The sequence below is a fragment of the Mchenga conophoros genome, linkage group LG2 (genome assembly GCF_057382185.1).
Source record: "Mchenga conophoros isolate Kocher_MC1m ecotype Shallow Benthic linkage group LG2, M_conophoros_male_GT1.1, whole genome shotgun sequence".
NCBI lineage: Eukaryota > Metazoa > Chordata > Actinopteri > Cichliformes > Cichlidae > Mchenga > Mchenga conophoros.
In genome coordinates this window covers 18,587,114-18,601,112 of record NC_140527.1, presented here as the reverse complement: position 1 = coordinate 18,601,112, position 13,999 = coordinate 18,587,114, and the positions used below count along the sequence as shown (strand labels likewise).

Genomic DNA, 13,999 nt, shown 5'->3' with positions numbered 1-13,999 from the left:
AGGCTTTTGGAGAGTCTGACGTGAGGAGGTAAACTGTTCCACAGTCTGGGTGCAGCCACAGCAAACGCCCTCTCTCCCTTTGTCTTTAATTTATACCTGGGAACATCTAAAAGCATCAGGTCGGCTGACCTCAAAGATCTCCTGGGGCGATAAGTACTAAGGAGTTCTGACAGGTAAGAAGGTGCAGTGCCATTTAAAACCTTAAAAGCCAGCAATAAGATTTTAAAATCAATCCTAAAGGCAACTGGGAGCCAGTGGAGAGAGCAGAGAACCGGAGTGATGTGGTCTCTTTTTTTTTGAACCGGTCAACAGGCGAGCGGCAGCGTTCTGCACCAGTTGAAGGCGATGTAGACAGGAACGATCTAGGCCAGCATAGAGGGAATTGCAGTAGTCTAGCCGTGAAGTAAGATGTGTGATCACATGATCTACGTCAACAGATGATGAGCGAACATGTTTCAGCTCACTGCAAGTCCATCTTTACAAATTTCTATGTTCTTACAATGGCAGCTGATGGAAAAGTTGCAACCAGCCTCTTTTTTTTTTTTTTTTTTTTTTTTTTTTTTTTTTCTAGTGTCGGGTCGCAGAGGCAGTTCCAGAAATCTCTGCTGATCCCGAGGCATTCCCACATAACATAAATTACCTCATCAGTTAGTTAGGTTTCTCCTCACAGAGGCCAGAAAACCTCTACAGGGCGTTGACCAGTGCACTCTGGGCACCCTTTCCTCGTATTGTAAAACACATGTAAAAAACCTCGGTGTCTACATTGATGGTTCTTTTAAATTGACTAAGCAGGTGAGTTCAGTCCTGTTTTTTTCAGTTAAGACAGCTAGCCAAGGTAAAGCCATACCTTCTGGCTAACGTCTTTGAGCGTGTTATTCACCTTTTTCTTACTTGCAGATTAGACTACTGCAATTCATTGTATTATGGTCTAGATCAGGCCACCATCCATCGTCTTCAGATGGTTCAAAATGCAGCTGGTCGCCTGCTAACTGGTACCAAACGGAGAGAGCATATAACCCCAGTTTTAGCTTCTTTACACTGGCTTCCTGTCTCCTACAGGATCCAATTTAAACTTCTACTTTTTGTTTTTAAGTCACTTAATGCCCGAGCCCCTCCTTACCTGTTTGAGCTCCTCTCTGCCTATGCTCCAGGAAAAACCACGAGGTCTAGCTCAAAACTAATGCTGTCCATCCCACGGACTAACCTCAAATCCTGTGGTGATAGATCCTTCTCTGTGGCAGGTTCCAGACTTTGGAATAGTCTCCCCTTAAATATCAGATCTGCACAAACACTTGAGCAATTTAAATCATTACTAAAGACACATTTCTATGCCCTGGCTTTTAACACACTATGACCCAAGCATTTTGGCCTTATTTGAATTAGTTTAGTTATTGTTTTAATTCTTTTACTGTCCTATTATTGTTTTTTTACTGTTATTATTGTATTATATTGTTGCTTTTTAATACCATTTTTATATTGTTAAGCACTTTGTGCAGCATCAGCTGTTTGAAATGTGCTATATAAATAAATTTGACTTTGACCTTGACCTTCATCCTGGCTCTCCTCAACATGACACCCTGAGCCACCAGCACACCTCTCACCTTTCTGCCTGATTCAAGCTTTCTTTGTCTCAGTGCTCTTTCAAATCATGCTATTGTTGGTTTTTGTTATCACAGCAACAATAATAATAATAATAATAATAATAATAATGGATTGCATTTATATAGTGCTTTTCGAGACCTTCAAAGTGCTTTACAATTCCACTATTCATTCACTCTCACATTCACACACTGGTGGAGGCAGCTACAGGTGTAGCCACAGCTGGGGCAGACTGACAGAAGCGAGGTTGCCATATCGCACCATCGGCCCCTCTGGCCAACACCAGTAGGCGGTAGGTGAAGTGTCTTGCCCAAGGACACAACGACTGTCCAAGCCGGGGCTCGAACCTGCAACCGGTGCCTACATCCTGGAATATACTATAAATGTAAAAAAAATAATCTAATCCCTGTGTTTATTCCATTAATTAAAGATGTGAGGACGAGGACAACAACAAGCTGCCTCTGTCTGTGTCAGACCTCATGTTTGGGTTTTTGTTAGTGAGTCTGCAGGAAGCTGAAAGTGTCCGCTTACCTCCGATCATCCAGAAAACCAAAGATTGTGTTCAGAGCAGGAAACACCAAGTCTGAACCTCACACTTCCCTTCGGTAATCTCAGCACAGACGGAAGAAACCGTGTCAGTTTTCTTCTGTCTGCGTGAGGCTGCAGCGCCCCCGAGTGGACTCAGTCTGAGCTGCAGAGTGTGTGCCCAAATCTCTGGCCCAGCTGCTTCCCATTAAGGTGTGTGAGTGAGGCACAGACACAAATCCACAGACAGTCACTGCCTGAGGTGTCTCTGCAGCTCGTCTTTGGTGCAAACAGGTGGAATGAAGCTGGACAGCTCCTCTGATGAGAAGAACTGAAGCTCTTCATCCTCCTTCTGTCTAGGCTCAACTCCCACACTTCATCCAGGTGACCCCAGAGGGACACACCTCTTTCCTGCCGTCACATTTACAGGTACGTTATGAAGACTCAGCTCACCTGGAACCCTGCTCAGGTGAAGCAGTGCCTCCACCTGAACAACTTCCTGTTCAGAATCAGTGTGTTTAAATCCTTTTATGAGGTGTAGAGGTAACCCTCCAGAACACACTAGGAGACAGGTGAGACGACCTGAGGCTGATCACGGTGGGGATTTTAAAAATATCACAGTTAAAGTTACTGCAGGAGGTGGCACATGTTCAGCTTACAGCGGTACAGTACTGATTCAGCGGTGACCTTCGACCTTTGATCTGAATCAGTCCAACCTGGTGGCCGTGGCAAAGATGAAGCGTCTTCTGATTCATGAAGCCTGCTGGGGGCGATGCAGGTAACCCAGGAGAGGTAGGGGGTGGGGGTGTGTGTGTGTGTGTGTGTGTGTGTGTGTGTGTGTGTGTGTGTGTGTGTGTGTATATATATAACAGGGCGGCCCTTAGTGGCTGGAAACACAGTGAGGGAAGTGTAGTGGAACAGAAAGTATTTATTTGCCATACAGCTCTCCTTACAACAATTCACTAATCGAGCTTCTTCACAGCACAATTAACCCTCTAATGACAACCGGCAGCCTTAAATATGTTCAGCTGTCACAGACTAAACCATTCTTCCACTCTCAGGTAAATTCTTAAATCCCAACCTTCCACCACAGTATACAATATACCAGTTTGAATAAATAAATGCATAAATACATTTCACATTTTTATATTAATAAATATTTCACACTTTAATTTTACACCAAACTCAATATTATAAAAACCCAAGCACAAAAAGATTCACCACACTCGCTTAACCCATGGTCTCTCCCGGAATCTTTAAATGGTGTCTGGACCCCCAGGGAAACATTTGCCCAAACACCTTGAAGAGGACACAGGCAAGAAAGGGGAGTAATCACTATCGTACAAACACCTATTTGCGCCACTTTTATTCCTAGATTTCTCTCTCACTCACACACACACACACATTTGCATTAGTTTTCCTTACTGGTAAACCTCAATCTCAGTCACCTTTCTTCTCTCCTGACAGACAACCACCACATTCCTTGATGAGGAGCAGCTGTGCAGGATCTGAAACAAGCCTACCAACTGATTTTAAAATTCCCAATAAATAGTCAATAAATATTTAAACTTCTTGTGTGCAAATGTTTTACTGTGCAAATCCATGCTTAAAGTGCAATGCTAAATAAAGTGCTTGAAAATGTGCTTTTAATGAAGTGAAAGGTGTGCTCTGAAGTGCTATACAGATAATATAAATAAATGTAGTAAGGGAGTCCTCTTCCTTACACTGTGTCTGTGCATGTATGTGTGGTCTCCTGCTGTCAGAGGGCGTGTGCAGCCCGGTGACCTCCTGTGTGGTTTTGTTTGAGTGCTGCTGAGCGCGCTCTTCCTGCCTTGATGAGGAAAGCTTCATGAGGACTGCATCCTCCTTTAGAGGCAGAAAAATGCAGCTGGGCTCCGGATCCTCTCAGCGCTGTATTGTCTCAGGCACTTCCTGTTTCCTGTCTGCTCTGCTCAGATTGTTGTTTGGGCAGCAAGGAGGAAACTCCACCGCTGTCCAGCTCCTTAGTGCTGAGAGGACAGGACACAGTGTCCACGAGGACCTCTGAGCGCCCACGGGACAACTCCCTCATGTTGTGAAGTGACTGACTTACCTGCAGACGAGTGTACATGAAGCCATGAAACCCACAGAGCAACTGTGAAACCTAATTAATGCAAGTGGTTTATTTACCTGCTCATCTCACGTTTTACAGTTAAATAGCAGAAAGGCTGTTGAGCGACTGAAGCCCGAGGCCAGCATGAAGGGGTCTGTGATAAAACTCCTGATTAACTTCATTTTACAGCTTTAACATCTTCTTTATATTTTAGGAGCTTTTTCTTAAATCACAAATGCATAAAGATGATATCACAGTTTTCTTTTACATTACAGAAGCACGAACATGTTAATTCTGTATGATCAGAAGTGGAATGAACTGAGCATGTGCAGTTTAATCATTTTCCTGATGATCATAAATCAAAGCTGCGCTGGAGAGAACTGAGAGTTGACCTTCTTGCAATACATAGCTATATGAATATGTGCATTGTTCCTGACTACTTTTGTTGTCTTTTTTATATGTATTAGTGAACATTTAAACGATTTTTAAGAAATAAAGAAATTAATAATAAGAAACAATCAGAATAATAATGATAATAATAATAACAGGTTTAAACAGAGCAGGTGAGAACAGCTGTACTTTGCTCAGGTTTTTAATGCAAACGCCTTAAAGCACGTTTAAAAAGAACGAAGACATGAACATGAACCTTTACTGATGATCTGGAGAACTTACGGATCAATGCCAGCAAGTGGATCTGGAGACACAGTCTGACCGGAAGCTGTACTTCCTTGGGACTTTTATTGTGAAAGTGAGCAGAGGTTGTACCCGCAGTGGTCGCGTGTAGCTTACCGTAGCTGCTCAGAGTTTCTCCTCCCGGCGCACTGAGAGCCGCGCGCACTACTTACCGGACTGAACCGAGCACAGAGACCGGAACACGGAGCAGGAGGCAGGCAGAACCGGGTCGCAGGTAAGGCGCTCCCAGTCCTTCAGACTTTACTTAAACAGTCTCTCAGAGTCCCGCAGGAAGCGGCTCCTCCTGCCGCGGAGCCGCGCACAGTCCGCGGGTCCGACCCCGCCACAGGTTCGAGTCTCTGAGGGTCTGGATTCACACAAGGGGTCTGAGGGGATCCAGACTGGAGTCAGAGTAAATTAGTGTGAGGGACAGCAGGACTTCTCTTATGTTATTGTATTTTTACACACCTCTGTTGCTGTGAAGCTCGCACACAAGAATTTCACTCGCATGTACCGTACCAGCGTACCTGCACATGTGATGTGACAATAAAAGTGATTTGATTTGACTCGAGCTTCTGATGTTAGTGGATCTCTGAGGTTTTGAAGGTCTAGGTTTGCTATCCTGGTCCTGGTTTTATGGTCCTGGCTCTGGTTTCAGGGTCCTGGTTCTGGTTTTAAGGTGATGCTGGTGTATTTGGTGCATGATCTGGTTTCAGGGTTCTAGTTCTGGTTTTAGGGTGTGTGCTGGGTTGTTGGAGTCCGTCTCTGCCTTCACTGGCTGCAGGACAACATCGTGATTGCTGACATCATGATCACAGCTGATCTTGTCCTCTGAGCAACTTCATCATGACATCATCAGCTGGTCATTCATCAGTTCCTTTTCCTGTTTTTTGATTTCAGTTGATCAGCTGATAATCAATGAAAGGATTGATTTCTACAGCCGAGTGTTTGAGGTGTTACACACACACAGAGCAGCACCGTGTGTGTGTGTTTGTGTTGAGAAGAACAGAACAGGAAGGGAAAACTCCCTGTGATGTAACATCCTGTTTATCAACGTGTCATGGCCTCTGATTGGATGTTTTTGTGTTTTATTGTCCGGTTATTGCTCAGCATGTCTCTGCTTCGTAATTCTGTGTGTGAATATTTGTAAAATCATCACCCTGTGGGATTATATCTGACCTCTGACCTCAGCCTGGACCGTTATCTTTGGCTCTGTGCTGATTCGTACCTCAGGTCTCTGATCAGAGTGAAGCGTCTCCTCGTTCGTCTCACTGTTTCAGGGCCCTGAGACGGGTTCAGGGGCAGAATGATGCTGAACGTGACACACAACAGGGTCAGAGGTCGGTGGAGCCCAGTTCCCCCGACAGCCATCAGTGTCAGAGAATAATCTTTGTTTTCAACAGAGGAAAGCAGGTTTCCTGATTTTAGAGCCATCTGTGAATGTCCCACCTGGTGCCCACAGGTAGTCATGTGCGTTCCTTGGGCTTTAATAGTTACCTGCAGCCTCACACAATGTACACCACAAACTTTAACTGTTAATCCAGTCCAGTCAGTGATGATGCTCCAGGTCAGAGTTCAGGTTCACATCAGCCTGTCTGTAAAACACACCTGAATAAATCCTGTGCTCCACCTGAACACGTCACTCTGCCCTGAGAACATGTTGCTCCGCCGGTTGGTCTGAAGGGCTGCTCCTGGTTGAGTTCTTAAAGTCAGACATCTGTCTTCATAGACTCGCTCACTGAGTTCTGCTGTGATCCTGCATGTTTGGGATCTCCTGCATGTGGAGGGGATTTCAGGTTTGGCTCAGTTTTGCCTTTCTGTGATCATGTGATGTATTTATCCTGAGAAGCTCGAACTGTGAAACTCCTGTTTATCTGATCACCTCCTGATGGCTCGCTTTGATTTCCAGGGAAGCTGTAAAATAGTTTTTTAGTGTAAGAGAAGCGTGTGTTTCTGCACACACTCAGTAAAACAGGAGGTCGCTCTGTGTGCAGAGGGCTTTTTAAACCTCAGCAGGTAAAACTGAATGCATCACGACATTCACTGCTCAGCTGACCAGTTTTCTTTTATTTAAATAAAGAATTAATCAGACTTTAGAGCTCAGAGGAAATCTATAGAGGTGTAGAATCAATAATAACCCAGTGTTCCCAGTGTTCCCAGTGTTCCCAGTGTTCCCAGTGCGCGTCAGTGTGTGGTTCCAGTCACAGCTCAGGAACAATCAGCCCTCTGTTTCACACAATAGAGGCTCACTGTTATTATACTGCCTCATTCGCCCACCCTCACTCTCCCAGCCTTCCTCTCTGCTGCTCCTCCTCATTACAGAGCAACGCCTCGGTCCGACATATCTGCAGCAAGCACAAACCTGCAGGCTCACAGAGAACCTGTAGACCCAGAGAGAACCTGCAGAGAGAACCTGCAGGACCAGAGAGAACCTGTAGACCCAGAGAGAACCTGCAGAGAGAACCTGCAGGGCCAGAGAGAACCTGTAGACTCAGAGAGAACCTGCAGAGAGAACCTGCAGGGCCAGAGACAACCCGCAGAGAGAACCTGTAGAATCAGAGAGAACCTGTAGGGGCAGAGAGAACCTGCAGAGAGAACCTGTAGACTCACAGAGAACCTGCAGGGATAACCTGTGGACTCACAGAGAACCTGTAGACTGAGAGAGAACCTGCAGGGCCAGAGAGAACCTGTAGGGGCAGAGAGAACCTGCAGAGAGAACCTGCAGGGCCAGAGAGAACCTGTAGGGGCAGAGAGAACCTGCAGAGAGAACCTGTAGACTCACAGAGAACCTGCAGGGATAACCTGTGGACTCACAGAGAACCTGTAGACTGAGAGAGAACCTGCAGGGCCAGAGAGAACCTGTAGGGGCAGAGAGAACCTGCAGGGCCAGAGACAACCCGCAGAGAGAACCTGTGGACTCACAGAGAACCTGTAGAATCAGAGAGAACCTCTAGAGGCAGAGAGAACCTGCAGAGAGAACCTGTGGACTCACAGAGAACCTGTAGACTGAGAGAGAACCTGCAGGGCCAGAGAGAACCTGTAGACCCAGAGAGAAAGCATCGCAGCGGCTACAACCATTATCGTCTGCAAATTATGCCAGGCGGCAGTCATAGCAAAGAGATGAAGTACTTTTGAAATATGGGGAAAGCCAAAAATTGCGCTTCCTCCACTTTCGTAACATTGATTCCTTAATGTTGAATTCTCTCGCAGCTGCTCTATTCCCATGTTGTTGCAGTATATTAATAACTAACCTTGTATTGTGGATGAAAAATCTTAGTTGTTCTCCTGACTGAAGTTTGGCCCGTGTATAGTATCCTGATATGCGATTGCATTTGTCCCTGACCACCAGAATCCCTCACGTTAACTTTTATCGAGTGGAAAACACGTTGGCGTTCATCCTCCAGCTTCACTGTGCTAATGTTATGCTAACATAGCTGTGTCGCTAGCAATCATGTAGCACAACATTATATACCAGGTAGTCCAACTTCAGTAACCCTGCAAACGTCACTGCTGTTTAGTTTTCTGTCTTCATTTATGTTGGAAGTAATAGCAGAGCTGTACGTTTGAATTAGTTTCAAAAATCTCTGTCAGAACATGGTATGAAATGTTTAGGTGGAAACTAGCGAGCTAACTTCCTGTTAACTTCTAACTCCGTTAAATTTAATAAATTCTGTTTTCATGGATGTATGGATGTTAAACTTAATTGTTACACCTGGTAAAGCAGCAACGCTGATGATTTTATTAAAGATGAAAGAATTTAGACTGTTTTTAACTCTCAGTGTTCGTTTGACTTTGGGACCTGAAGTTAAAGGAGTTTTGGACCCAGATTACTCCGCGAAGCTCCTCACTACGGCAGCCGTAATGCTCTGACAATCCATTAAGCAGTGCGGCTTACCAAAGTTGTACTAAAATTTTTTTAACAGATTTCTGCACGCCCAAATCGGTTCAAGGTCAGTAAGCACAACCAGAATTCATACATAAGGCACTCTCTCGATTTTTGAGAAAATTAAAGGATTTTAAGTGTGCCTTATAGTGTTGAAAATACATTATACAGAATAAAAGAATATATCGTGATATATATCGTTACCGCACGTGCTTCAAATTATACCGCGATATGGATTTTAGGCCATATCGCCCAGCCCTAGATGACAGCTTTTTGTCTTCCAGCTTCGCTCTCCCAGGTCTTTATCATGTGAAAAATCAGCTAACATACAGAAACACCAGTGATGAGGCGGGCGGCATGGGAGCAATGTCAGGGAGGTGAAGAGGGAGGGATGGGACGAGGACAGGGTGTGTTTGGTGTTTGGGGAGAAATGGGAACGGCAGAGGTAGCGCAGGTGCGTCTGAACCAAGACGTTTTTCTGCGTCTGATTTCAGCTGTCAGAGCAGGACCGCTTCAGCCAGGCCAACCAGGTCTCCATGAGAGCTGCACTTCACCGGACAGACTTTCACCGTTTTTACCAGATTTGTCTCTCAGGCTGCAGGCTGCGAGCCTTCAGTCCTCCTGAGGAAGTCTCAGACAGCCTAACATTTGGCACAGTGTAAACAGGGTTGTTATGCAAGCTTGATGTTGTAGCACTTTAACACCTTTGTACGTCTTTGCTGTTTTTCTTGGTTCAGTAACAGCGAAGACAGTGATGTTTGTAGGGACTCTTTTAAATAGTCAGTGCCAAAGTTTGAGCTGTGACAAGGAAACTGGTGCAGATACGTGTGCAGTACGACCAGCTGCTGAAAATCCCCGCGTCCATCCTTGCAGCGTGTCACGGGGTGTCATCAGGAACAAACACAGGGTGACCTGCGCACATCATTCAGGGGTTATCAGAGTCACATGATGTAGTCACATCTGAACAGAACATGGACATGCTGTAGTAATCCATGCTGCCTCACAGAAACCTGCATAACAATAATAAAGTAAGATTATTTTACTTTTTTGGCCTTTATTGACAGGTACAGTAAAGAAATGACAGGAAAGCAGCTGGGGGGGCTGCGGGTCAGACTCAAACCCGGGCCGGCTGCTCACGTGCTGTTAGCGATGGTGTCGTGCTGACCGCACAGAGCTGTGCGTCTGCGTTACTGCCTGTTTGTGTGTTGGAGCTGTGAGCTTGTGTGTCTTTGCAGTTTGGTCGGCTGACACTTAGCCAGCAGACAGAATCGGCTCTTTTTAACAGCCGCCATGAAGAACTCGTAAAGTTTCCTGTGAAAATCTGTTCGAGGAGTTTGACACCTGGTGTCTGCTGTTTGTGGCCCATTGTGTTCAGCGTGACTTTATTTGGGCCACGCGGCGTCGATGATGACCTAGTTCTAATCAGTAATCAACATCCAGTCGTGTCAAAGACCCCCACTTTGGATCAATATCATCGGAACTAAAGCAGCTATCATAAATTAGACTCCCAGCATGCATTTCCAAGCCCACTCTCTGACCTCAGGTTTGACTCTTGTCATTTATTGGATTCTTCTTCACAATCACATGGAGGGTCAGTCCCCTGCAGACCCCGCACTGTGCACCCTGAATCAGCTGGTGTGTGGAGGGAAACTGGTTCGAGTAGATCACACCACAAATGTGATTTTGGTGCCTTCTACCCCTCGCTCATGAGGACCAGCACCATCAGCTGGAGACACCGACAGAGCTGATGGTTTCACTGATTTTACACCGTGGGCCACGTATAACCCACTGTGATGTTTAGTGGGCCGGGCCAGTGAAAGATTTTTATGTACACATTAAATCAATACAGGGACAGATGTGTTGGATCCAGTGGTCAGAATATGAACGTCCTTCGATGTCCTGACTCTGACTGGGTTTTACACCCAAACCTCAGACATGAGCTCCAGCTGTAGCTTCAGTCAGCCTGCGCTCGGCCCTCCTCTCTCCTGTCTCAGCTGCAGTGTTTAAAAGTGGAAGTCGGATGGGAGGGTCTGTATCCTCTGGCTGCTTTTCCTTGGCTCGGTCTTTATCTGTGGCCTTCACTGACTTCCTGCCTGGTTCTTTAACGTTTTTCCTCCTCGGCCGCTCTTTTTCCTCTCACACCGGACTTTCTGTTTTCTGTCACTGCAGTTTTTCTCAGGCTCCTGCTTTTTACTCCTGCTGGATTTGAGAAACTCTCCAGTTTTACATTAAAATGTCTCCCACAAAGTTGATTCTGTTCATCTGGACGTTTTCAGAGAAACGTTTCGTCATCATCAGGTGACTTCTTCAGTCTCAGCTGACTGCAGGTCTCCCCAACCTTTAAACAGGACATTTACACAATGACTGACAATGAGCTATGAGATCAGTTTCATCATTGTTAATATGCAAATTGTCATGATCAATGATCAACAACCACTAATCAAAGAGCGCTGATCACTGATCGTGACAGTTTGCACATTAACAAAGATGTGACCTCGCAGCCCATTTTCAGTCATGAGTAAATGTCCTGGCTGGAAACCTGCAGTCAGCTGAGACTGAAGAAGTCACCTGATGATGATGATGAAACGTTTCTCCCACCGAGCAGATGCATGTGCTTGTATCAAGACATGAAAAGGTCTCATGTGGAAATGTTTGCAGGAGTCATGTTGATATTATTACTCAGTGTGGTTTCCTGTGGATTAGTGTTGATTCACCACCATCTGTGAACATCTCTGAGTGAACGGTGAGTAAACTAGACTGCAGCGACCGACCTCCTGTTCCCCTTTTACAAAGTGCCTAAAATGACTCTCCTCTGTTTCTACCTTTATTATCCTGGAAAAAAGTAACATGAGGAAGTTTGTGAGGGTGGTGCAGGACGTGTGTGGGGACAGAGACAGTGGTGTGCAGGTGGAGTGACAGATGGGTTAAAGATGGGAGTGGGATACATCAGGGATCTGCTCCGAGCCCCTTCTTGTTTGCAGTGCTGATGGACAGGCTGACAGATGAGGTCAGAGAGGAGTCTCTGTGGACGCTGATGTTTGCAGACGACACTGTGATCTGTAGTGAGAGTAAGCAGCAGGTGGAGGAGAGCCTGGAGAGGTGGAGGCATGCTCTGAAGAGATGCAAGACAGAATACATGTGTGAATGAGAGGGTGGATGTGTAAGGAGTACAGAGGGTCAAGGTGATGAGCCTAAATACCTGGGGTCAGCCATCCACAGAGACGAGAGAGTCCAGGTAGGGTGGAGTTTGTGGAGGAGGGTATCGGGGCGGATTTGTGACACGAGGATGGCAGCGACAGTGAAAGGGAAGGTTTAAAGATAGAGCACGATCCAGCACACATGTCAGCACGAGGCATCGAGTCTCTCAAAATAAAACCAGCTTCAGTCTGTGAGCGTGCGCTGTGACGAGTCCACGGACGCTGCAGATTTCAGCTCTGAGACGAGGTGCTGCAGCTGTCCTGCGTTTTCTTTCCTCCTGTTGGTCGCCGGCTTCAGTCTGAGGAGACGTCAAAGTCCTGACAGAGAGATGCTGGCGCTGACGACACTCGGCGGCTCTCTGTGGTCACGTGACTGCACGGAAGCATGCATTACTGTGTTATTTATGATACGATCACATCATTGACACAGCATTGATCATGTTGTGTGTCACAGCTGTTGTGTAACGTGTTTCCTGGCTGTGTGGCGGCTGATCTCAGAACAGACGCAGCTTTTGTCTGAAGAGTGGAGGAGGAGGAAAAAGGTCGGCTGGAGGAAGCTGCTGTGACTCACTTCCTCCTCGGCCTTTGTCTTCCTGCAAGACGCTGCAGCCGTGTGTGTGTGAGTGTGTGTGTGAGTGAGTTATTTTTACTTTGGTGTTAGACACATGCTCTTCTGTCTTTCTCTGAGTGACGTCCTGATGCTGACAGAGAGCTCTCCCCAGCTCCATCACACCTGCAGTTTTACTGTCACACCTGGACTTCAGTATATCTGCTGTGTTCACAGGCTCTTATTGTTAAAGGTCCAACAGGAAGCTGCATCTGCTTCTTAGTTGACATCTCCTGAACACATCACAGAGAGGTGACACACACTCACACACACACACACACACACACACAGACCCACACACACACACACACACTCACACACACAGACACACACCCACCCACACACACACAGACACACACAGACACACACACACTGGCAGGATGCAGGGAGCCGCTGAAGTGAAGCGTGCTGCTCCGAGCTGGAGAGTTCTCCTTGTCTCATTGGCTGTGTGTGACTTCCAGCTGTTGATCCAGCAGATGATCCAGATGTGGGTCTGTTTTGGGCCCACAGTTTGTTCCCTGAGTTTTTCCTTGTAGCAGCAGGGGTGTCAGGGTTTCATGGCAGGAACCCTCAGCCTTTATCCCCACAGTGACCCTCTGTCTGATTCTCTGCTGCTGTGCAGAGGTCAAAGGTCAGCCTGCTGCAGACGCAGAGAGACAATCGTGCAGCTGTGTCTGCCTGCTGACATCATACTTTCTTCTTCTTTTGTGGTTTTAGTTCTCAGAAAGAGGGGCTCGTGAGCTCCAGAGGTCAAAGGTGACAGTGGTGCCATCTACACGGTGTGTGGAGGCAGTTTGTTAATTGATCTTAATTAGAGGATGCGGTTCAAAGAAACATTTAACGCCCCCTGCTGGAGGAATGAATGGTTACAGAGGCTGGCTCCTGTTGTGTGTGTGTGTGATCCAGTGTTTCTGGTTTTCTGGTTTCAGTGTGGGGTTAGTGAAGCAGCAGAACTTAAACCAGTTTCTGATGATATCTAAAGCAGATCAATCTTTCACCTCTTTCTCCACCAGATGGACGACCGCCATCCGCCACTGCTGTAGGTCAGCGATGGCCCAGGTGTTTCCTGCTGGTGGAGGAGATGAAGCCCAGTCCGGACTCTGTGTTGGTCATCATGGGCTCCCTGGATGGAAGCACGCCGGTTGAGAGGCTGCTTTCTGCGATTCATCTGGAGAGGTCAGGATTGAGTGCAGCATGAAATGGGGGGAAACCGAAACGGCACAATCATCAGATAGTTTGTGTGGCAATGTTGTATCGATACAGGGACTCCAAATATTGATATTCTATTAAATAAGTTAAAATACAGCCGGGGCCTCTCTGTGTGGAGTTTGCATGTTCTCCCCGTGTGTGCGTGAGTTCTCTCTGGCTACTCTGGCTTCCTCCCAAAGTCCAAAGACATGCAGTTAGTGGGGTTAGGTTCACTG

The 13,999-nt window shown here is 46.5% G+C and overlaps 1 protein-coding gene across 2 annotated transcripts in view; it reads left to right on the top strand.

The window, feature by feature from the left end:
* The first annotated feature begins 4,992 nt into the window (after nucleotides 1–4,992).
* arap3 (ArfGAP with RhoGAP domain, ankyrin repeat and PH domain 3) overlaps nucleotides 4,993–13,999 on the top strand; it is a 28,766-nt gene continuing 19,759 nt past the window's right edge. For both annotated transcript variants that reach the window (XM_085287390.1, XM_085287381.1), the window contains exons 1-2: nucleotides 4,993–5,123; nucleotides 13,589–13,751. In XM_085287390.1, the coding sequence (XP_085143516.1) occupies nucleotides 13,657–13,751 (95 nt within the window). In that variant the 5' untranslated portion in view covers nucleotides 4,993–5,123; nucleotides 13,589–13,656. The remainder of the gene's footprint in view (nucleotides 5,124–13,588; nucleotides 13,752–13,999) is intronic.